At 42.1% G+C, this 25483-nt stretch overlaps 2 protein-coding genes across 5 annotated transcripts in view; one reads left to right on the forward strand and one right to left on the reverse strand.

Moving 5' to 3' along the window:
- Positions 1 to 19605: 19605 nt before the first annotated feature.
- On the reverse strand, positions 19606 to 24173 carry LOC110502991 (uncharacterized). 2 transcript variants are annotated; one of them, XM_090218001.1, is made up of 4 exons: positions 23916 to 24173; positions 23559 to 23672; positions 22483 to 22558; positions 19606 to 22193 (listed from the first exon to the last, which is right to left on the reverse strand). In XM_090218001.1, exon 4 carries the CDS (start codon positions 20871 to 20873, stop codon positions 19857 to 19859), a length of 1017 nt encoding a protein of 338 aa, XP_090074127.1. In that variant the 5' UTR covers positions 20874 to 22193; positions 22483 to 22558; positions 23559 to 23672; positions 23916 to 24173; the 3' UTR covers positions 19606 to 19856. The 2 variants fall into 2 exon arrangements, with proteins under 2 accessions (XP_090074127.1, XP_090074126.1); XM_090218000.1 differs by having other exon boundaries at positions 19606 to 22558; positions 23916 to 24171.
- A 75-nt stretch (positions 24174 to 24248) lies between these two features.
- Positions 24249 to 25483, forward strand: part of LOC110502992 (centrosomal protein of 170 kDa) — a 98925-nt gene continuing 97690 nt past the window's right edge. Inside the window, exon 1 of one of the 3 annotated variants that reach the window (XM_021581355.3) lies at positions 24249 to 24661. The gene's annotated coding sequence lies outside the window, so the exon portion shown is untranslated. The remainder of the gene's footprint in view (positions 24662 to 25483) is intronic. The other 2 variants (XM_021581356.3, XM_036960827.2) reach the window with 2 other exon arrangements.

The following is a 25483-nucleotide window of genomic DNA, read 5'->3' on the forward strand; positions in this document are numbered from 1 at the left end:
TTATTATATTACTCCAGTGCTAGCCTCCCTACACTGGCTTCCTGTCAAAGCAAGGGCTGATTTCAAGGTTTTACTGCTAACCTACAAAGCATTACATGGGCTTGCTCCTACCTATCTCTCTGATTTGGTCCTGCCGTACATACCTACACGTACAAGACGCAGGCCTCCCAATTGTCCCTAGAATTTCTAAGCAAACAGCTGGAGGAAGGGCTTTCTCCTATAGAGCTCCATTTTTATGGAACGGTCTGCCTACCCATGTCAGAGACGCAAACTCGGTCTCAACCTTTAAGTCTTTACTGAAGACTCATCTCTTCAGTGGGTAATATGATTGAGTGTAGTCTGGACCAGGAGTGGGAAGGTGAACGGAAAGGCTCTGGAGCAACGAACCGCCCTTGCTGTCTCTGCCTGGCCGGTTCCCCTCTTTCCACTGGGATTCTCTGCCTCTAACCCTATTACAGGGGCTGAGTCACTGGCTTACTGGGGCTCTCTCATGCCGTCCCTGGAAGGGGTGCGTCACCTGAGTGGGTTGATTCACTGATGTGGTCATCCTGTCTGGGTTGGCGCCCCCCCCTTGGGTTGTGCCATGGCGGAGATCTTTGTGGGCTATACTCAGCCTTGTCTCAGGATGGTAAGTTGGTGGTTGAAGATATCCCTCTAGTGGTGTGGGGGCTGTGCTTTGGCAAAGTGGGTGGGGTTATATCCTTCCAGTTTGGCCCTGTCCGGGGGTGTCCTCGGATGGGGCCACAGTGTCTCCTGCCCCCTCCTGTCTCAGCCTCCAGTATTTATGCTGCAGTAGTTTATGTGTCGGGGGGCTAGGGTCAGTTTGTTATATCTGGAGTACTTCTCCTGTCCTAATCGGTGTCCTGTGTGAATCTAAGTGTGCGTTCTATAATTCTCTCCTTCTCTCTTTCTTTCTCTCTCTCAGAGGACCTGAGCCCTAGGACCATGCCCCAGGACTACCGGACATGATGACTCCTTGCTGTCCCCAGTCCACCTGGCCGTGCTGCTGCTCCAGTTTCAACTGTTCTGCCTTATTATTATTCGACCATGCTGGTCATTTATGAACATTTGAACATCTTGGCCATGTTCTGTTATAATCTCCACCCGGCACAGCCAGAAGAGGACTGGCCACCCCACATAGCCTGGTTCCTCTCTAGGTTTCTTCCTAGGTTTTGGCCTTTCTAGGGAGTTTTTCCTAGCCACCGTGCTTCTACACCTGCATTGCTTGCTGTTTGGGGTTTTAGGCTGGGTTTCTGTACAGCACTTTGAGATATCAGCTGATGTACGAAGGGCTATATAAATAAATTTGATTTGATTTGATTCCATTCCTGTTTCAGTGAGTAGGCCAACGTAAGGTGAACGAAGCCTATGATACTAAGCTTGTGGGTGTTCATTCCGAGCTTGTTTGACATTGAGGTATTGTGTTTGCGAGTCACAGAACCACTTAATTCTAATTTCAAAGCTGTGGCAAGTTTAGCATTGCCATTGAGCACGTGTTTCTGTTGTAGATGAATGAAACCTGCCACGTGTCTATTCAACGTTCGCTTCAACAGGTAAACCGTGTAGTGTTCAGGTAGCCATCCAATGCGTCCTCTATGTCAGCTAGGAACCTTTGGCTGACTTGGAACGGAACAAAATGGGGGACATTTTTGATGAATTTGTAAAGGTATTCCACGCTAAGCGGAGAGGGTTGGCTTCATCTTGTGGGAAAATTGGGGCTGAAAGGCCAAGAGGAGAAGCCAAGCTTTGGCTTTATTGGTGGAGAGACACCATATTACTCGGTGCCTGAATGGCCAAGATGTTTGTAGATAATTAGATAAATCTATCTAGTTTGGAGTGGAATACATCTTATTTAATTTTGGCTAAATCGAGTGGTTCCTGTAGAAAACAATTGTTGAGGAGTTTGTGCTCGTTCATCGTCATAAGTATTTGCAATTACTTTCAATTGTTCAGATTTCAAACGCAGTTCCTTTGCTAGCAGAATGTTTTCATTTCCTGCTTTTGTCAATAGTTGCTCGGTTCTCTCCACCTGTCCTTTCATGTCAGCCATGCCTTGCACACACTTCTGCTGAGCACTGCGGTACTGGACCAATGCTAATCTTTGATGGCAATACATAAGGGTTCGATGGTTGATTTTGGAGAGCGATGTTCGCAATTTCTGATGTTTTTCTGCTAATGGCATAATTAGGATTTGTATCGCTGCTGAGGTCAGTGATCAATCCTTTTATGGGTGAGAGTTCACTAATTAGCGGGGACCACCCCCCGCTATTTTCAAAGTTTGGGTTTGGATGCGTTGGATACTGCACCTGGATAGGCTATCCGGGAATTAAACTTTAGGTATGTTCGACAACTTAACTTATTAAATTGAATGAGACAGTCACACCCTGATCTGTTTCACCTGTCTTTGTGATTTGTGGTTTCCACACCCCTCCAGGTGACGCCCATGTCCCCATTATCACCTGTGTACTTATTCCTGTGTTCTCTGTTTGTCTGCCAGTTCGTCTTGTTTGTTTGAGTCAACCAGCGTTTTGTTTCTCAGCTCCTGTTTTGTCCCAGTCTCTCTTTTCCTGTCCTCACAGTTTTGACCCTTGCCTGTCCTGACTCTGAGCCTACCTGCCTGACCACTCTGCCTGTCCCTGTCTGCCGATCTGTACCTCTGCCGCCCTCTGGATTACCGACCTCTGCCTACCCCGACCCTGAGCCTGCCTGCCGACCTGTACCCTTGACCCCAGACTCTGGATTATCAACCCCTGCCTTGACCTGTTTTTGCCTGCCCCTGTTGCTACAATAAACATTGTTACTTCGACAGTCTGTATCTGGGTCTTATCTTGGTTCTGATAGTACGAACTGACCCAGCAGACCCGGACCAGCTGTGCAACACCATCTCCACCCATGGAGCCACCATCGGTATGTACGAGTAATTGCTTCGTGGCCTTGTGGAGGGGGGTCCAAACGTTGGCTAAACGCCATGACTGGGCGTTGGACAGTTTGTTGCAGCAATTCCACAGGTTATCTGAGAGGCCTCCTACCACGGTGGTAACCCCACAGCCAACCCCACAGCCCCTCAGCGACTCAGCGGCTAGCAGCGCTGTCTCATCGGTCACTCCACCTTCTCGGGAGCCCTGTTTACCACCTCTGGAACGCTTCAGTGGAGAGTCAAGCACCTGCACCTGTTGGGCGTTCCTAGCTCAGTGTGCCCTCGTCTTTGAGCTTCAGCCCTCCTCCTTCCCCTCGGATCACTCCAAGATAGCCTATCTCATCAGTCTGCATCTGGGTCTTACCTTGGTTCTGATAGAGACGATGCTATCCAATCAATTAAGATTGGTTGGATTATCATAAACATTGCGTTGGGCTAAAGGTGCTATTTAAACTACTACTAAACCAGTAGTTTAAATGTTAGAACACATTCACCACCAGGTTCACATATCCCTAAGGCCGAAGCCACATGGGATTCCCGCGAAGGCGGGACTTCCGTCAGTACCTGGTAGTACTCAATGAGCTTTGCGAAAGCAAATTTGACTGATTAATCAATGTTAATGATAAATCAAACCTGTATATGCTATTTGGGATTTAAACTTGAATTAACCTGGAAATGTAGCTGTATCAAGGTTAATGTGGAAAAGTTTAAATTGTCTCATTTCATTGAAATAACCTGAAAAGGTATGTTCAACAATTTAACTTATTCAATTGAATGAGACGTTGATATCCAATCAATTGAGATTGGCTGGATATCATAATTAGCCACTTGATATACACGTGACACACGTTGGGTGTCACAAATAATTCTTTAAAAAAAAGGGGTCACTGATCGCAGGAAGCTGAAGTCAAACGGAAGTACAAAGGGCGGGACTTCCGTTGCCCAAGACAGAGGAATTTCAAAGTGACACAGGAATAACAAAATGGTTCCCTTTGTTAGCTGTAGCATCTCGTGCAATTTAATCCTACTTTGTACACTTTCAAACATAACATCTTTAAACAAGGGAATGGTTTTACTAATAATGTCTTACGATCAAACCCATTATTTTTGCGATGTTTTAACCGGAATGCGCAGAAAACAACAGAATACACAGTGGTCTCCTCACGCTACTGAAAATGAGAGGGACAGAGAATTATTGCTTGGTCAAGCTAATATATCCTCAAATTTGAATCGGCTGGCCCTATGTCCTCGCACTAGAAATTAATAATGACTGAGTCTACCCGCTTATGAAACACAAGAGACAGAAATAGCACCTTTGGCCCAACGCAACTATTTGTCAAATTTCTATAATTAGCTGGATCGTGTCCTAGCACTAAAAATGTAATCTAACCCATCACTGACTATGTCAGAGAAACAAGACGGAGGGAACCTCCTTGTATTGTTCAAATGCAGCACACGTCAACAAATCCTGTCTACAACTCCCATGTTGTATAACATAATCTGGGTGCATAATGCACTTTGCTTTCCAATTTTATATAGGCTGAATCAAAATAAATGTCTCATTCTATCTTAGATTCCTAGCACGGGGCACCATGTGTTGATCGAATGGGCCCTACCTAAATTATTAATTTAGGTTTAAAAATTGCTTCAATTATTTATTTACTAACTTAACTTAATCAATTACAGAATTACATAATCAAACACAATTAGTTCATACATGGGTTACTGCATGATAAAGAAAAAGTCCCTGGCGGACGAAACCGATATGACGGCTTGGTAGACAAAGGAAAAGGGGTGGGGACCGCTCAAGAGCGGAAGACTCATAGCTGATAACTACACTCAAAATAAATTGCAATTTACATATTGACGAGTGTATGTCTTGTTGTCTCTCTCTGTGGTCGCCTGTCCATCTGCTCTTTAAATACCCATGGACCATTCCCACATTCTCAAATATATAAATATTGTTTAATAATCAACACGTTTGATTGATTGTCCACAGTTTACATTGCAAACTCGAACACTACAGAGCATAGAGGCAGCATATTTTACGACTGCCATAAAACAGCCGACTTCCTGTTCTCCCCCCTCTACGGGAGAGAGCACACTTTAGAGCGGATCCACTGTAACCTGATCCTTCAGATCGTCACAGGAGAGTTATGACACTACACTGTTTGTATTCAGCCATATTCTCAGTCACCTGGTCATGGTTAAATGCGGTGGTTCGCGCTTTCAGTTTTGCGCAAATGCTGCCATCTATCCACGGTTTCTGATTTGGGTAGGTTTTAATCGTCATAGTGGGAACAATATCTCCTATATACTTCCTGATGAACTCAGTCACTGTATCCATGTATTCGTCAATGTTATTCTCAGAAGCTACCCAGAACATATTGCAGTCCACGTGATCAAAACGATCTTGAAGCATGGATTCCTATTGGTCAGACCAGCGTTGAATAGACCTTAGCACGGGTACTTCCTGTTTGAGTTTCTGCCTATAGGAAAGGAGGCGCAAAATGGAGTCGTGATCAGATTTTCCAAAGGGAGGGTGCAGGAGGGCCTTGTAGGTATTTCGAAAAGTTGAGTAGCAGTGGTCAACCGTTTTACCAGCTCAATGGGTTGGTAGAACTTCGGTAGTGTTTTCCTCCTAATAAATGCGGCTTCAGGATATCTGGTTTCCAGGTTGCATAAAGTCCAGTGTAGTTCTTTGAGGGCTGCCATGGTATCGGCTTGAGGGGGAATATACTGTGACTATAACCAATGAGAATTCTCTTGGGAGGTAATATTGTTAGCATTTGATTGTGAGGTATTCTAGGTCGGGTGAACAAAATGACTTGAGTTTCTGTATGTTATCACAATCACACCATGTGTGGTTAACCATGAAACATACACCCTCGCATTTCTTTTTCCTGGAGAGGTCTTATTTTCTGTCTGCGAGATGTACGGAGAACCCAGATGGCTGAATGGATGGGGACAGTATATCCCGAGAAAGTCATGTTTCCGTGAAACAGAGTATGTTACAATCCCTGAAGTCTCTCTGGAAGGAGATACTCGCCCTGAGCTCATCTACTTTATTTTCCAGAGACAGAACATCAGCGAATAATATACTCGGAAGTGGTGGATGGTGTGCATGCCTCCTGAGTTGGACTAGTAGTCCACTCCGAATACCTCTTCTCTTTGTATGCATCTCTGTGTGTGGAGTAAAGGTGGTCTAGAGTTTTCCCCCTCTGTTTGCACATGTGACATGCTGGTAGAAATGAGATAAAACAGATTTAAGTTTGCCTGCATTAAAGTCCCCGGCCACTAGGAGTGCCACTTCTGGATGAGCATTTTCTTGTTTGCTTATGGCCTTGTTGAGTGCGGTCTTAGTGCCAGCATCGGTTTGTGGTGGTAAATAGACGGCTACGGATAATACAGATGAGAACTCTTGGTAGATAGTGTGGTCTACAGCTTATCATGAGGTATTCTACTTCTATTCTGTACTGCCGATGCATGGAGAAGCCAGCCAGCTCTATATTATCCGTCTTGTCATTCAGACACGTCTCTGTGAAACATAGGATATTACAGTTTTTAATGTTCCGTTTGTAGGATAGTCTTAATTGTAGATCGTCCAGTTTGTTTTCCAATGATTGCATGTTGGCCAACAATACGCAGGGAAGTGGTGGTTTACCTACTCAACGGTGAATTCTTACAAGGCACCATGCCCTCCTCCCCCTATTCCTCCATCTTTTCTTCACGCTAATGACATGGATTTGGGCCTTGCCTTGACAAAGCAATATATTCTTTGTGTCGGAGTCATTAAATAAAACATCTTTGTCTAATTTGAGGTGAGTAATCGCTGTTCTGATGTCCAGAAGCTCTTTTTGGTCATAAGAGATGGTATAAGAGATGGTATCAGCAACATGTACAAAATGAGTTACAAACAATGCGAAAAAACAAACAAAATAGCATAGTTGATTAGGAGCCCGTAAAATGGCAGCCTCCCCTCCGGTGCCATTATTTGTTCATTTTAAAAGGAGCCAGACACAGCCATCTGCAATGGGTGAATAGTATCAATATAGCTGTCTCAGACTCAGACTGGCAGCAAAGGGCCCGCATGGTCATAGAACCACACTGAGTCAAGTAGTTTCCTTATCAATTTAACCACACAAACAACACTGATCCACCAAGTGAACTGGCCAGATGACCGTACCTTCTCTGAGAGTGCTGTATCTAGAATGTTCTGTCCATCTGTTCACCACAAACAGGTAGGCGGCTTGTCTGGGTTTGCTATGACAGAGGCATCATGAATATGTGGGAGTTTGATGTGCATGTCTACGCCTGTAGGTCCCTCCTTCGAGTAGGGACATGATTATAAATCTATCCAAACGCTGGGCCCCACATTGCCAATGATAGTTGGCAAACACCAACATTAAAATGGATGCAACATTTAATGTAGATGAAATGGGGGGGAATTCATGGGTGTATAGTATGTTTCCCTTCCAAGCCTCAGTATAGATCATTACCACCAAATGGAAAGAGGTTTTGAATAGTGATGGGAGTTCAAGTGTGTTGGTCGGTTTTTAGGCATGTTTTTTGTCCCGCGCTATGGGGTCCCCCGAGTAGAGCAGAGGAGGGAAGGGGAATGACAAAAAAACAGGAGTAAACAAACCAACAAACCAAGGAACTAGGAGCTGAACAGAGTAGGAGGATTAGGACAGATCCTCAGCAGTCAGAAGGACCTGAACAGAGTGGGGGGATTAGGACAGATCCTCTTCTGTCAGAAGGAGCTGAACACAGTGGGGGGATTAGGACAGATCCTATTCTGTCAGAAGGAGCTAAACAGAGTGGGAGGATTAGGACAGATCCTCAGCGGTCAGAAGGAGCTGAAAAGAGTAGGGGATTAGGACAGATACTCAGCTGTCAGAAGGAGCTGAACAGAGTGGGGAAATTAGGACAGATCCTTGGAATAAAGTCCAACTGTATGCAATCTGAGGGTCATATGATCTCAGAATATATACACTTGTCCTGACAGGCCCCAGAGTCTGCAACACCACTAAGCAAGGGGAACCACCAAGCAAGCGGCACCATGAAGACCAAGTAGTTCTCCAAACAGGTCAGGTCAGGGACAAAGTTGTGGAGAAGTACAGATCAGGGTTGGGTAATAAAAAAATATCAGAAACTTTGAACATCCCACAGAGCACCATTAAATCCATTATAAAGAAATGGAAAGAATATGGCACCACAACAAACCTGTCAGGAGAGGGCCAGGCAAGGAGGGCATGTTGCTTTTTGGCCATCAAGGAAAACGCTATGTCTGGCACCATCATGCTGTGGGGATGTTTTTCCATCGGCAGGGACTGGGAAACTGGTCAGAATTGAAGGAATGATGGATGGCGCTAAATACAGGGAAATTCTTGTGGGAAACCTGTTTCAGTCTTCCAGAGATTTGAGACTGGGACGGAGATTCACCTTCCAGCAGGACAATGACCCTAATTATACTGCTGAAGCAACACTTGAGTGGTTTAAGGGGAAACATTTAAATGACTTGGAATAGCCTAGTCAAAGCCCAGACCTCAATGCAATTGAGAATCTGTGGTATGACTTAAAGATTGCTGTACACCAGAGGAACCCATCCAACTTGAAGGAGCTGTATCAGTTTTGCCTTGAAGAATGGGCAAGAATCCCAGTGGCTAGATGTGCCAAGCTTATAGAGACATACCCCAAGAGACTTGCAGCTGTAATTGCTGCAAAAGGTGGCTCTACAAAGTATTGACTTTGGTGGGGTGAATAGTTATGCATAATGTTTTCTGTTTTTTATGTGTTATTTCTTGTTTGTTTCACAATAAAAAATAGTTTGCATCTTCAAAGTGGTAGGCATGTTGTGTAAATCAAATGATACAACCCCTGCCAAAATATATTTAAATTCCAGGTTGTAAGGTAACAAAATAGGAAAAATGCCAAGGGGGGTGAATATTTTTGCTGCAATGGAAACAACTGCTTCAAGGTCTCAGAGCAAGTGACGTCACCGATTGAAACGCTATTAGTGCGCACCACGCTAACTAGCTAGCCATTTCACACCGGTTACACTGCAACACCATACAACCTCAGATCTGCCAAGTTCTCCAATTTGAAAAAGGGAAAGGCATCCTCATGTTTTCAACATGACCAATAAGGATGAATCATAACTCAATCCCAAATGAGGATGAATCAAAAATCAATCCCAAATGAGGATGAATCATAAATCAATCCCAAATGAGGATGAATCATAAATCAATCCAAGATTAGGATGAATCATAAATCAATCCCAAATATGAACAGAAATATTGAGGCAGAGATTGAGAGAGGCTGTCAATGTTTTACACAAACACCTGAGAACAGTCAACTTTCTAAAAGATTCCTTCATATCATCTGACACCAGCACACAATCAATACAAATATTGTGCCATTTTTTTGTGTGACAGAGAGGACGATGGTAACTTTATATTACTGTAAATTGAGCAGTAATAAGAGACAGAATTGACCTAATTGGAGATCAATGCACAGTATTCATTCAGTAAATAATGATTGCGTTGGTTGTAATCAGTGCTTAATTTGTCAATTATTAGGCGGCCCAATGAATCAATTCTTAGAATGTCAGGCACATTTTCACTTTACGTTGTTTAGTGGGCAGCTGAAGTACAGAGGAGGCAACTTGAATTAACTGATTGATTTTATTCTAATTGTTAATTTGCAAACAGTGAAAATTATTTTGTATGCCACGGGGTACCGAATCCTGGCAAATGGCTTCCAAAAGTGAGAGGCGCCACAGGATCCTGTTCAAATTAAGCACTGGTTGTAATGATCTATCCTCAAACTCAACTGCCTCCTAGACCTACATAGAGCTTGACACTTCAAAATAACATTTTAAAATAGACAAGGCTTTGGTGCCACCGAGTGGCATTAAAATGCATTACAACATTGTTACTGAAATCACTCTCCTCAAGTTTTGAAAACTCTGTGATAGTAGTGTGTACTGTGTCTGCAACTGCCAGTTCAAAAGCTTAACCGTTCCATCAACAGGCTACAACCTGGAACCTCTTTAGGTGTTGACAGCAGTAAGGTGTCTCCAGTACCTTGCTGCTGGTGTCCTGCAGTTGACTGACCAGCTCTGCTACCCTCTGGGACAAGCTGGCCACCTGTGAGTGGAGACACAAACACACTTATCCAACTGAAATCCTACTGTCTTGAAGAACACTCCATCAATTTTAAATGGGTGTAATTGCATAGTTATTCTACTAGGTATGTGGAGACATATATGGTGGAAAATATGATAACTCTGGCCTCTGGGATCTGAGGTCAAACAAAAGTAACTGTTTTACATATACATTTTACATACAGTACATGGTACTTGTTTGACAAAGTAGTTACATATCAAAGATAGTTTTTAAATAATCTAATATTGCATCTTCAATATGTTCTATTCTTGTGCTATTGGAATATGGCCATGAGTTTGTCTCTAGGCTTTAATGGTACCCAAACCCAGTGGCGACGCATCATTCAGGGCAAGTGTCACACATCAGTTTGCAAACACTGCTATTTGTAAGGTTAATTTTAAGTGCATGTTGTGATTTTTTAACCATCCATGAACCTGTGACTAGAAACAAGCTACATAGGGGCAATACCAGAATACATTATCTGTTGATTCTGTCTCTTCGCGGCAAAATCTACAGAGCTGAGATTGTTGTATGCCCCATATATATAGCATTCTGTTGGTGGCAATAATTTTATATAATAATTTAAATTGAAAACACTAAGTGTTGAATCAAGTGTCGTTTTTTGTACCAGTGTCACGACTCGGCTCCCCTTCCTGTTCGGGTGGCGCTCGGCGGTCGTCGTCACCGGCCTACTAGCTGCCACTGATTCCTTTCCCCCTTTCTGTTTAGTGGTTTCACCTGTTTTGTTTAAGCTGATTAGTCAGGCTATGTTAACCAGTAGGCCCGCCTGCTCTTTGTGTGACTAGTGTGCACGTCTGAGTGTGTGCTTCCCATTTTGTGGGTTTTTGCTGGACTGTTTAAGTCCCCGTGTTTGGTGCATTTGTTTTGTGTGCGCCCTGTGTTTTGTGGGGTGGCTTATGTTCGCCATTTGTGCATTAAATAGCACTACCCTGAACTCTCTGCTTCCTGTGCTTGACTTCGCACCCAGAGTGTTACAACCAGATCCATATGCCATGGAATTGGTACATTGAAAATCTCCTACCATTTATTTTGCAACCTGTATGGCAGTTTTTGTCCTCAGATGAAACTGGTATATTTTTCTATTTGAGCCAGTTCCTTTCAGCCAATTTGTATCTTTAATATATGACAGGCAAACAAGTTCCCTACATTCTCCCTTTTCCACTTGCCTCCTCCATTTTTGTGGTAGAGCTGCAATCAGTTGGTTGTAAATTTGGATTGAGCAGATATTCCCATATATTTTCGATAACTGCATAAGTGACATAACTCCTCCATTTCTATTTATAATATCCTTAATTATATAATACAATAAAACAAATCTATTAAGAATGTTTTTTCATTAATCAGTATCTTTCAGTTTAACCATAACATTTGTTGTAATATTTGTTCTATCTTTTCTGGAGGATAAAACTGAAATTGTAACCAGCTTTGAATGGCTTGTTTAAGAAAGGGCGATGAATTAAATTTAGTTTAAAGTTCAATTAGTCAGAAATGATAAGTTGGAATCTGTATAAAGGCAAAAAGGCAATTTTTTAACAAAGAATGAGCCTTACTTAATAATCTACTGGAAAACCATTTGGGGTTTAATTATATCTTATGTATGAGTGAAGCTTTTAGTGAGAGGCTTAAAGCTTTAATATTTAATAATTTTAGCCCCTCAAACCCACATTCATTCTATAAATTGGTTTAATATTGTCTGGCTTAGCATTCCAAATAAAATTAAATATATTTTGCTCATATGATTTAAAAAACGAGTCATCTGGAGTAGGCTGTGCCATTATTAAGTAAGTAAACTGTGATAGGACCAAAGAGTTAATCAATGGGATTTTTCCATAAATACAGAAGTATTTACCTCTCCATGGTTGCAGAATCTTATCTATTTTTGCTAACTTTCTATTGAAATTAATTGTGGTGAGTTGATTTACATTTTTTTTTAGATGTGAATATGTAAATATGTCTATTTCACCATCCACCCATTTTATTAAGGTAGTGTAAACACTATTTTTTTAACGACCCAATACGTAACATGGTACACTTGTCATAATTAGGTTTTAATCCAGAGAGGCTAGACACGTGATCAAGATGTTCAATGAGAAAAAACTAGAGTCATCAGCATACATTTACACTTTTGTTTATATCCCCTGGATTTCTAACCCCTTAATGTTCTTGTTTGATCTAATTTTAACAGCTAGCATTTCAATGGCCATGATACATAGATATGGAGACAACGGACAGCCTTGTTTTACTACTCTTAAAAGCGCAAAACTTTCTGAGAAGTAACCATTACTATTTTACATCTGGGGTTGCATCAGGGTTACACAACTTTAACCCATTGTTTAAGAGATTCACCAAAATTAAGGTAATCCAGGCATTTATATATATACATTCTAAACGTACTTTATCAAACACCTTTTCAAAATCTGCTATGAAAACCAGAACTGGTATCTTCAAGGTTTCACAATGTTCAATTGTTTCAAGTAACTGTCATATATTATCTCAAATATATCGTCCATGTCAAAAACCTGTCTGAGCAGGATGAACAATATCTGGTAAAACCCTTTTTATTCTATGTGTTATGTGCTATGCATTTCGCCAGACTTTTCACATCATTAAAGTGTTAGAGGCCTCCAGTTTTTTAAATGGACTGGATCTTTGTTTTAGTAATAATGAAATCAGACCTTCTTGTTGAGTACCTGAAAGTCTACCATTTGTATAAGAGTAATTAAAACATGCTAATAATAGATCTTTGAGTACATCAAAAAAAGGTCTGATATGCCTCTACTGGTATTCCGTCAAGCCCCTGTTGTTTTTCCTATTGCCTCAAAAAGTTCCTCTTCTATAAGTTGGCCTTCACACCGGTATTTCTGTAAATTTGATAATTTTACATAATTATTAGGAAAGACATCCTTACAGTTAACATCATTCAGTGGAGGAGACTGAAAATAAAACATATGCTTAAAATAGTTTGCGTCCTCTTTCAAAATATAATTTGTTGAATCATGGATAACTCCATCATTTGTAATGAGTTTCTGTCAAATCTTTTTGGTATAATTTCTATTGAATATTCAAGAAAATGTTTGTGCATTTTTTTTAACCATTTTCCGTACAATTTGCTTTATTTTTGTAATACATTACACTTGATCATTCTTGAATAATCACCTCCAATTCTTTTTGTTTTTCCTCTAACCTATTACCATCTACCTGCTCTGTTACTTCCTCTATTTCCTTTATAAGTCTAATCTCTTTTGACCTAAACTGCTTTTGTTTTAACAATGAATATTGTATTGAATGGCCTCTAAAAGTACATTTAAAAGTGTCCCATACAATAAGGGGATCTGCTGTACCTGTGTTGTACAATAAAAGTAAATTATGAGTTATTTTGTCTTAGTAAAGAACAAATTGTCATCCAATAGGCTTGTTGGAAATGTGGTCCCTTTCTCCCCTTAGAACGTAGCCTACTGTCCTAATACGGTGGTGCACATGTAGCCTATAGCCTGTTTTAGAGAAGTCTCATCTTCAAATACCTGCCCCCATTGTAAGAGCTTTCGTTGTCTGCTTATGTGCCCCTGTTAATTTAGCCTACTGTTCGGACTTGATTGTGCACATATAGCCTATTGCCAGTTTTAGATAAATGTAATCATTGAATATTGTAACAGTTTTCATTGCCTGGCCCTATTGTAACGTTCATTGCCTGCCCCTATTGTAACGTTCATTGCCTGCTTACCTGCCCCTATTGTAACTTTCATTGCCTGCTTACCTGCCCCTATTGTAACTTTCATTGCCTTCCTACCTGCCCCTATTGTAACTTTCATTGCCTGCCTACCTGCCCCTATTGTAACTTTCATTGCCTGCTTACCTGCCCCTATTGTAACTTTCATTGCCTGCCTACCTGCCCCTATTGTAACTTTCATTGCCTGCTTACCTGCCCCTATTGTAACTTTCATTGCCTTCCTACCTACCCCTATTTGTAACGGCATTCTTCATCCTCTTCTGAGGAGGAGTAGCGAGAAGGATCGTAGGACCATAATGTCCATGATGTTTATTTAAAGACATAAACTGAACACTACAAAACAATAAACGTGAAACGACCGAAACAGTACCGTGTGACAACAAACACTCACACGGAAACAAACACCCACAACTCAAAAGTGAAACCTAGGCTACCTAAGTATGATTCTCAATCAGAGACAACTAACGACACCTGCCTCTGATTGAGAACCATACTAGGCTGAACTCAAAACCCCAACATAGAAAAACACACATAGACTGCCCACCCCAACTCACGCCCTGACCATACTAAATAAAGACAAAACAAAGGAAATAAAGGTCAGAACGTGACACTATTGTAACTTTCATTGCCTGCTTATGCTTATCTGCCCCCTTGGTGTACAGGGAGAATACTGTAAGAATGGCCCATGTACTGAATTATGTCACAGTCTATTTCATAAGTGTTGAACAAGTAGGCAGCATTTAGGCTACATCGGTCTCAGCTAGCTCATGTCTTAATCTACATTTCCGATTTGCCTCTTAACCGCTTATCGTCATAGTTTGTACATTTGCATTGTTATAATGCTTATGTAGGTATATCTCATTAGTATCTTATTAATAATTATAGACAATGTTAGAATGATGCATAAAAAACAAATCTTCACTGTGTGTTAGAATTAGCTCTGGTGCTTTTCTCCATGAAGAGGGTGGTAAATTAAAGTTACAGACCCAACAAATTGTCATGGCAATGAATGATTGTATTCCCTCCCAGGTAAACAGCCTAGAGCAGACAATACTCAAACACCAACACCACCAGTGTCTATGTCAACCCCTATTATTCACACAGAGTAAGTCCATGTAACTTATTATGTGATTTGTTAAGCCAAATCTGACTCCTGAACTAATTTAGGCTTTCCTAAACAAAGGGGCAGAATAATTACGCAATGTATATTACGCACTATATTTTAGTTATTTAATTTCTACTTATCTTAAAAAATATATATATAAAAAACTCACTTTAACATTACAGAGTATTTTGTGCAGATAGTTGACAAAAAATAACATGAAACTAATTTTAATCCCACTTTGTAGAAGAAATCCAAGGGTATGAATACTTTTGCAAGGCACCGTATTCTATCAGGTACAGGGGGGTCCATTAAAGTGTGTGGTTGAGGAGCCGGACCAGTAGATGTTGCTGTTGCTCAGTAATGCTCCATTAGTGAGTGGTTGTTTGACACCCTGGTCTTTTCCAGGTTGGCCTCCTCAGCCAGTTTGACCTGCTGGTAGGCACCCTCTGCTGGGCCTCCCTCCGAGCAAAGCACACTTATCAGCTCATCATGCTTTATGTGGGACACACACACACTTTTCAATGTGTGCAAATGTTTTCTAACAATGTCACTTGTAGACATGCCATGCCCTGTCAAAGCCAGATGTATCATTTGTGATTGAGATGGAGACTAAATTCTTGACAACCTTGATAAAGGGGGGATGAACATTGATTGTATTATGTCAGATGCAAACTGGATTGATTTGAGATGACATCTCAATTTGAACATCCTTCCCTTGACATAGCTCAGAGACTCTTACCAGTCAACATGGGAATCAATAAAGTGTGATCAATGGCAAAACCATAGGCTTCAATGGGCAGGAAAAATGTCCCTTGCTTGGTAGTTTGCTGTTATGAGATGGAAGAAACCTTGAAGGAACCCAACTACTCTGATCAATAAAGAACACAAGATCAGGAAACAAATGCATGATCACACTGACTTGGTGACTCTCTGGATGGCCTGGACTTTGGAGCGTCTCTGCCTGCACTACCTCGTTCTGGGCACACTTCAGACAGAGGCAGCCTATGCACTGCCATAACCCCCTAAAGTCACAGATGACCTTTCACCTCCTCACACTCATTCTGACTGCTGGCCAGATCTTTCCTAAATGGAATGATCAAAACAACATAAACAGGATGTACGAAAAGAGGATGATGAAAAATGAAATCCTGATTAATCAGATATGCAAGATCTCTGTGCATTAATGCTGATCTCTAAAGTCATACAGTTCACTTGCTTCAGTGACCTTATTTGAGCCTCCAGTGTCCCTGTCTGGGCTAGATAGAGGGATTTTAGCTGCTCCTGAGGCCAAGTTGAAAATGTGATGTAAGATGTTAGGTGACTATATGGAAGGAGAGAGGTGACAGTATGGAAGGAGAGTTGACAGTATGGAAATAGAGAGTTGACAGTATGGAAGGAGAGAGTTGACAGTATGGAAGGAGAGGTGGCAGTATGGAAGGAGAGAGGTGGCAGTATGGAAGGAGAGAGGTGGCAGTATGGAAGGAGAGAGGTGGCAGTATGGAAGGAGAGGTGACAGTATGGAAGGAGAGAGGTGGCAGTATGGAAGGAGAGGTGACAGTATAGGTGGAAGGTGACAGTATGGAAGGAGAGAGTTGACAGTATGGAAGGAGAGAGGTGGCAGTATGGAAGGAGATAGGTGACAGTATGGAAGGAGAGTTGACAGTATGGAAGGAGAGAGTTGACAGTATGGAAGGAGAGAGGTGGCAGTATGGAAGGAGAGTTGACAGTATGGAAGGAGAAAGTTGACAGTATGGAAGGAGAGAGTTGACAGTATGGAAGGAGAGGTGGCAGTATGGAAGGAGAGAGGTGGCAGTATGGAAGGAGAGAGGTGGCAGTATGGAAGGAGAGAGTTGACAGTATGGAAGGAGAGGTGGCAGTATGGAAGGAGAGAGGTGGCAGTATGGAAGGAGAGTTGACAGTATGGAAGGAGAAAGTTGACAGTATGGAAGGAGAGAGGTGGCAGTATGGAAGGAGAGAGTTGACAGTATGGAAGGAGAGAGGTGGCAGTATGAAAGGAGAGGTGGCAGTATGGAAGGAGATAGGTGACAGTATGGAAGGAGAGTTGACAGTATGGAAGGAGAAAGTTGACAGTATGGAAGGAGAGAGTTGACAGTATGGAAGGAGAGAGTTGACAGTATGGAAGGAGAGAGTTGACAGTATGGAAGGAGAGAGTTGACAGTATGGAAGGAGAGGTGGCAGTATGGAAGGAGAGAGGTGGCAGTATGGAAGGAGAGTTGACAGTATGGAAGGAGAAAGTTGACAGTATGGAAGGAGAGAGTTGACAGTATGGAAGGAGAGGTGGCAGTAAGGAAGGAGAGAGTTGACAGTATGGAAAGAGAGAGTTGACAGTATAGAAGGAGAGAGTTGACAGTATGGAAGGAGAGGTGGCAGTATGGAAGGAGAGAGGTGACAGTATGGAAGGAGAGTTGACAGTATGGAAGGAGAGGTGGCAGTATGGAAGGAGAGAGTTGACAGTATGGAAAGAGAGAGTTGACAGTATGGAAGGAGAGAGTTGACAGTATGGAAGGAGAGGTGACAGTATGGAAGGAGAGAGTTGACAGTATGGAAAGAGAGAGTTGACAGTATGGAAGGAGAGAGTTGACAGTATGGAAGGAGAGGTGGCAGTATGGAAGGAGAGAGGTGGCAGTATGGAAGGAAAGTTGACAGTATGGAAGGAGAGAGGTGGCAGTATGGAAGGAGAGAGTTGACAGTATGGAAGGAGAGAGGTGGCAGTATGGAAGGAGAGAGTTGACAGTATGGAAGGAGAGAGGTGGCAGTATGGAAGGAGAGAGTTGACAATATGGAAGGAGAGAGTTGACAGTATGGAAGGAGAAAGTTGACAGTATGGAAGGAGAGAGTTGACAGTATGGAAGGAGAGAGTTGACAGTATGGAAGGAGAGAGGTGGCAGTATGGAAGGAGAGAGGTGGCAGTATGGAAGGAGAGGTGACAGTATAGGTGGAAGGTGACAGTATGGAAGTGTAAAGGATGTGAAACGGCTAGCTAGTTAGCGGTGGTGCGTGCTAAATAGCGTTTCAATCGGTGACGTCACTTGCTCTGAGACCTTGAAGTAGTAGATCCCCTTGCTCTGGCTTTTGTGGAGTGATGGGTAACGATGCTTCGTGGGTGACTGTTGTTGATGTGTTTATTTTTTTATTTATTTTACCTTTATTTAACCAGGCAAGTCAGTTAAGAACAAATTCTTATTTTCAATGACGGCCTGGGAACAGTGGGTTAACTGCCTGTTCAGGGGCAGAACGACAGATTTGTACCTTGTCAGCTCGGGGGTTTGAACTCACAACCTTCCGGTTACTAGTCCAACGCTCTAACCACTAGGCTACCCTGCCGCAGAGGGCAGAGGGTCCCTGGTTCGCGCCCGGGTAGGGGTGAGGGGACGGACTAAAGTTATACTGTTACATTGATGCCGTTGACCCGGATCACTGGTTGCTGCGGAAAAGGAGGAGGTCAAAAGGGGGGTGAGTGAAACGGCTAGCTTAGTTAGCGGTGGTGCGCGCTAAATAGCGTTTAAATCGGTGACGTCACTTGCTCTGAGACCTTGAAGTAGTGGTTCCCCTTGCTCTGCAAGGGCCACGGCTTTTGTGGAACTATGGGTAACGATGCTTTGTGGGTGACTGTTGTTGATGTGTGCATAGGGTCCCTGGTTCGCGCCCGGTTAGGGGCGAGGGGACGGTCTAAAGTTATACTGTTGCAGAAGGAGAGAGGTGACAATAGTGATACAGGCCCACCAGTTCTTTCTTCCACTTCTGTTCCTCTGCTTGCTGAAAGACACTAGTGGTGTTGGTGTTTGAGTATTGTCTGCTCTAGGCTGTTTACCTGGGAGGGAATACAATCATTCATTGCCATGACAATTTGAACAACAAATAATTGGGGTGTAGCTGTATTGAATAGGCATTTCAAAAAGAAGCCAACTCCTGCTCCTCTTTGGCAGCTTTAGTCACCTCCATTCTTCCTCTCTCAGCTTCGTGCTACACATCTAATCCAATTGGTTTCAGTACTGTTGAAATGTGGACTCAATTCCTATTCAAGGTCCTATATGTCATAATCCCCTCTTCCTTCCAGCTAAACTGGATTCAGCTTTTAGGCTGTGGCAGAGGAATGGCCTTACTACGTTTTGTTTTACCTGTATCTTACCTCAACTTTGCCAATTTTGACGACTTTGCCAAAAACGTTATCTAACCATTTAAGTTTATTTAAGTATTCCGAAATTCGCCAGTTTATTCGCACTCAAAACCCCACCTTTCCAATTCTACCACCCGGATTGGGTTTGGAAGCCCTTTTGAGAACACTCTTTCAACTAAAGGGACTCATATTTTTTAGACAATCATGTCTCTTGATAACCCATCACTTAGTAAAATCTGATCTGATAGCGAAAATAAACTTGGTGGAGAGATCTCTGACGAAGTCTGGAATAATGCCTTACTGAGGGTAAATGGAAGCTCCTCTTGTACCCAGCTCAGCCTTGTACAGTTGAAGGTACTTCATCGTATCCATCACAGTAAGGCCAGATTATACCAATTCTACCCAAATATTGATGGTACATGTGGCAGGTGTAAAAGCTCATTGGTGGACTTGACCCACACTGTATGTTCTGCTCCTGTCCCCGTCTGGCAGATTACTGGTCCACTACATTCATATTCATGTAAAAAAAACTATTTCAGTTTTTTATTTTTAAAACATTTGCAATAATGTCTAAAAACACATTTTCGCTTTGTCATTATGGGGTATTGTGTGTAGATTGATGAATAAGGCTGTAACGTAACAAAATCTAGAAAAAGGGAGGTGGTCAGAATACTTTTTGACAGCACTGGATATCAAATGCTTCAGAAAGTACTGAGAAACAGAGCAGAAACAGCTATTATAGAGTTGCAGGCCAGAGCAGAAGCAGCTATTATAGAGTTTCAGGCCAGAGCAGAAGCAGCTAGTATAGAGTTGCAGCCCAGAGCAGAAACAGCTAGTATAGAGTTGCAGCCCAGAGCAGAAGCAGCTAGTATAGAGTTGCAGCCCAGAGCAGAAACAGCTATTATAGAGTTGCAGGCCAGAGCAGAAGCAGCTATTATAGAGTTGCAGGCCAGAGCAGAAACAGCTATTATAGAGTTGCAGGCCAGAGCAGAAGCAGCTATTATAGAGTTGCAGGCCAGAGCAGATATAGCTATTATAGAGTTGCAGGCCAGAGCAGAAGCAGCTATTATAGAGTTGCATGCCAGAGCAGATATAGCTATTATAGAGTTGCAGGCCAGAGCAGAAGCAGCTATTATAGAGTTGCAGGCCAGAGCAGAAGCAGCTATTATAGAGTTGCAGGCCAGAGCAGAAGCAGCTATTATAGAGTTGCAGGCCAGAGCAGAAGCAGCTATTATAGAGTTGCAGGCCAGAGCAGAAGCAGCTATTATAGGGTTGCAGCCCAGAGCAGAAAAAGCTATTATAGAGTTGCAGGCCAGAGCAGAAGCAGCTATTATAGAGTTGCAGGCCAGAGCAGAAACAGCTATTATAGAGTTGCAGGCCAGAGCAGAAACAGCTATTATAGAGTTGCAGGCCAGAGCAGAAGCAGCTATTATAGAGTTGCAGGCCAGAGCAGAAGCAGCTATTATAGAGTTGCAGGCCAGAGCAGAAGCAGCTATTATAGAGTTGCAGGCCAGAGCAGAAGCAGCTATTATAGGGTTGCAGCCCAGAGCAGAAAAAGCTATTATAGAGTTGCAGGCCAGAGCAGAAACAGCTATTTTTGGAGTACCACAAGAAAATCCTTTCCAGTCCAATAGAAAACTAGAAGCTATTGTCTTTGCCTCCGTGTTAGCCCGCAGAAGGATTTTATTGAATTGGAAATCTGTCAATCCTCCCTTAACCTCTCTTTGGCTCAAAGATTTTATGCTATTCCTAAAGTTCAAAAAAATTAAGTATACCATTTGAGGGTCAACCAACATTGTATTCCACCTGGGACCAGATAGAATCCTATTTTGACCAGCTCCAAAAACTTCCAAAGACACAGTTACAAACAACAGATACAGTGCATTCAGAAAGTATTCACACCCCTTGACTTTTTCCACATTTTGTTACGTTACAGCGTTATTCTAAAATTAATTAAATAGTTGTTTATTCCTCATCAATCTACAGCACTATACCAGATGACGAAGCAAAAATAGGATTTTAGATTTTTTTGCAAATGTCTGAAAAATAAAGAACTGAAATATCGTATTGACATAAGTATTCAGACCCTTTGTTATGAGACTTAAAATTGAGCTCAGGTACATCCTGTTTTCATTGATCAACCTTGAGATGTTTCTATAACTTGGAGTTCACCTGTGGTACACATAAGGTCCAGCAGTTGACAGTGCATGTCAGAGCAAAAACCAAGCCATGAGGTTGAATGAATTGTCGATAGAGCTCCAAGACAGGATTTTGTCAAGGAACGGATCTGGGGAAGGGAACCAAAACATTTCTGCAGCATTGAAGATCTCCAAGAACACAGTAGCCTCCATCATTCTTAAATGGAATAAGTTTGGAACCACCAAGACTCTTCCTAGAGCTAGCAGCCAGGCCAAACTGAGCAATCGGGGGAGAAGGGCCTTGGTCAGGGAGGTGACCAAGAACCCAATGGTCACTCTGACAGAACTCCAGCATTTCTCTGTTGATGATTTCCTCTGGCGAAGGTTCACCTTCCAACAGGAAAACGACCCTAAGTACACAGCCAAGACAACTCAGGAGTGGCTTCGGGACAAGTCTCTGAATGTCTTTGAGTGGCTCAGCCAGAGCCCGGACTTGAACCCGATCAAATATCTCTGGAGAGATCTGAAAATAGCTGTGCAGCGACGCTCCCCATTCAACCTGACAGAGCTTGAAAGGATATGCAGAGAAGAACGGGAGAAACTCCCCAAATACAGGTGTGCCAAGCTTGTAGCGTCATACCAAAGAAGACTTGAGGCTGTAAACGCTGCCAAAGGTGCTTCAACAAAGTACTGAGTAAAGGGTCTGAATACTTATGTAAATGTAATATTTCCGTTTTTTATTATTTATTTTTTTATTTGCAAAAATGTCTAAAAACCTGTTTTTACTTTGTCATTATGGGGTATTGTGTGTAGATTCGTGAGGGGAAAAAACAATTAAATACATTTTATAATAAGGCTGTAACGTAACAAAATGAATGGACCTCAGCCTCCAGGTGCTTGATGTACTGACTGGTTGTGCAGAATGTGGACCAGGTCTTGAACGGCAGGCATGCTAGAGCTCACATTATCTTGACAACTCTGGTAAAATGGATTACAGATTGTCTGTGTCAGTCATGAACAAATTCACAATGGGACAATAACAGTGCTGCACCCACCGAAAGTGGGAAAAAACCTAGTTAATCTGCCACACCACCAGTGTCTAAACTCAATAATGCAATCATAATGTGATAACATTTCCAATAGGGTTTTTGGTGATCAATAAATATATTGCCCTAGGCTGATAAAGGGAAAGGACATCTAGACATCTGCGTTGTGTTAATTGTCTTAAGTCTTATCATAGATGCTTATGCAGTCTTGAAGATAGTACCTTTGGAAAATAGTTTTTCTTTGAAGGAAAAGTTTCTCTTTTTGTTTCTTTTGCAGGAGTGATCACAGTTGATTGACTGAAACACAACACAATTAATTAGTATATGTACCTTTACAAATACAAAGGTTGATTGTGACACTAATCCTACTTCTGACACCAATGTAATTGGTGTAATTAATGAAACAGGCAGGGAGCAGATCTCGAACCCTCAACCTTCTAGCCCGAAGTCCAGCGCGCTATCGACTGTGCCCCAAAAGCATGCTCAAGCGGCAGAGTCGATATCCTCGCTTATAAACCCAGGGTCGTTACACTAGCTACAAAACAACCAAGGATATGTATAATGAAGTGAGTATGTCACTCTGGAAAATCAGTGCTGATGGACGATTCCACGTCAGCATGGCCAGAAAATATTTTTGGTATTTCAGATTGTTCTGGTAATTCTCATATTCAAACATTGACAAATAAAGCTCACATAAAAACTTCTGCAAATAAAGCACACTATTTGGAGAATATTGACAACAAGGTTTTGTTTTTATCATGTATGGTTCACAGATCAATGGGTTGTACAGGAAGCATGTATAGGTCTAAACGGGTCCTAAGATGGCCACTTTATTTATGATTTTCAAAAAAAATTGTGTTACAGATGTAAGAAGCATATCAAAAACCGTTCCTCCCAGTGAAGCTTCTCTGTGAGAATTGCCACAACAATTGGAGATACAAAAATAGTTTGGGTCTATCCTGGCATGGAATCACCCTGTTCCATAATGCTTTGTGTCTTTTACAGGGTTCTCCAATTCCAGTCCAGGAGAGCTGCAAGAGGGGTGCAGGTTTTTGCTCCAGCCCATCCCTTACACATCTGATTAAAGTATTCAGCTTAGCATAGTCCTGAGTCTGGAGTATGAGAGTCCACAATCTGGACTATGATAAATTAAATTAGCTAGGTGTGTTACTGCAGGGCTGGAATGAAAGCCTGCACACCCAGTAGCTTTCCAGAACTGGGGTTGGAGACCCCTGGTCTATGGTACTGAAGTGATGACATTGATCACAGGCAGTGAGTGGGGTTGTGGCTAAAGTACCAGCTTCACTCTGTTGCCTTCGGTTCATGAGTCCTCTCCAGTCGTGCTGCCTTCTGCTGCTGGATGCTGCGGTTGGCTCTCTTTCGGGGTCAAATCATCATGTTGAAAGGTTTACTGTGTAACAGATATGACTGTGTATTTGCACGGCTCAATTACAAACAAATTACATTGTATCTATCTATATTTTGAAGAGACAGGCTAGAGAGTACATTTGGGATGTTTTCTTATTTAGCCAGCTCTTGCAACACCTTAAGTAGCTAGGCCTATGGCTAATGTCAACCACAAATACAACAAAAAGACGAGCTAGCTAACGTTAGTTAGCAAAATGTTATGGCTAGCTAGCTAGCCTAACGTTACCTCTTCAGATTAGTTTGATACGCTCCCAACTCTTCTTCCTCCTAGGCTCAACATAATCGAACTGTGGCTTCATGGATAACGTGTGAACGTATCTATATGTGTGTCCTTGATGTATTTAGCTAGCTAAGTTACACAAAATAAGTCAGACCAAAAACGTTGCTACCATGTAGATATCAGCAGAGTTGATGCATGTCTAGCTTCAATTCAGCTGTGAGCCGTTGAATCAAGCAGCTTTCCAAATACCTCCCTGAATCAAGCAATGGGCCTTGGAACTTGTAGTTTTAGGTGATGCTCAACTTTCGTTGAGCTGTTTAAAATAAAAACTACAACCACAATATCGCGTTGGTAGGCCTATCAGATTGGTTTGATCGCGAGATCAGTTTTCACAATCACATAAAATAGCTTTTATTCGGCCAAAACAATGTACACGAATACATATGTATCGAATTTATTAGCATATTGTAACAAAATTGTTGAACATCTTTGTTTTTGATAGTTGCATTTATTGTATTTGTCAATCAATCTGGAGAACACGCCCACCGGGTCGAGCTGGAACTGCAGACGCTGGCGACTCGTGGAGGATGTAGGAAACTGCTATTTGTAAGGAAAAGCGTTATTGCTGAGCAACTGAGAGAAGACCAACGTACATAGGCTACTAGGTCTGGGCACCGAGATCAGTGTACAGTTCCATTGGATATTGCAAGCCTCCACCATAAAAGCCAGCGAAATAGAGCAGTAAATAAAAGGTAAGTGAGAAATACAAGTTAATGAAACGTTTTCCACAGCTGTATGATTGTCTTGGAGAGAATGTTGTATTGCTTCCAAGTAAACCAACTGTACAAATGAATAAATAAATGCAGTTCTTGGAATTCCCACTCCATCTTTTCTGTTTTTAGGCCTACTTTCTGACAATGTAACTGGAACAATGATATAATTGGCTACAACGTTTTCATTCCAGGGCATATTTGTGAATTATGAAAGAGCAGATGAACGTTTTAAATTATACAACTCAAAATTTACAATGGGGCTGTGCAGAATGATTAGCCTATAAAAGCTGATGTTTTATTGGCTAACGTTATATAGAGAGAGTAGTGAGACTGGTTAGGCTGGTTGCAGTGTATTGTCATGCTGCATGCATGGCCACTTCTCCAGCTTTTGTGGGCTTGCTGCATTGTTGCAAATCTCCCCTGCCATGTAATCGGCTACTGTGTATCTGAGAAGATAACGCTACTGTAGTGTTTGATTATTTGCTACATTTCCTTTAGTTGATACAATTTGATAGTCTAATGCTTGCCTTTAGCTTTAGCCAACCAGGCTATCCTCAGGCTAGGCAGTACTGGACCGGTCGGGTTATCTGAATGTCCTGTTGTTCCCAGTTAATCAGTGGAGTTTTACGGGCCAGGGCTTTTATCCGATTGGTTCGTCTATTTGTAATGTCAGAGGACTTTTCTGAGTATATCCCTTTCTTTTCGGTCAGTTGTTTCTTTCCCGAGATGAAGCCCTTGTGTGTTTTGTAGTGTGGGGGCTTTATTTTGAAGCCAGACAGCTTGCCTCAGTTTACTTCATAT

Source organism: Oncorhynchus mykiss, chromosome 23, assembly GCF_057628025.1.
Source record: "Oncorhynchus mykiss isolate SJ-2025 chromosome 23, ASM5762802v1, whole genome shotgun sequence".
NCBI lineage: Eukaryota > Metazoa > Chordata > Actinopteri > Salmoniformes > Salmonidae > Oncorhynchus > Oncorhynchus mykiss.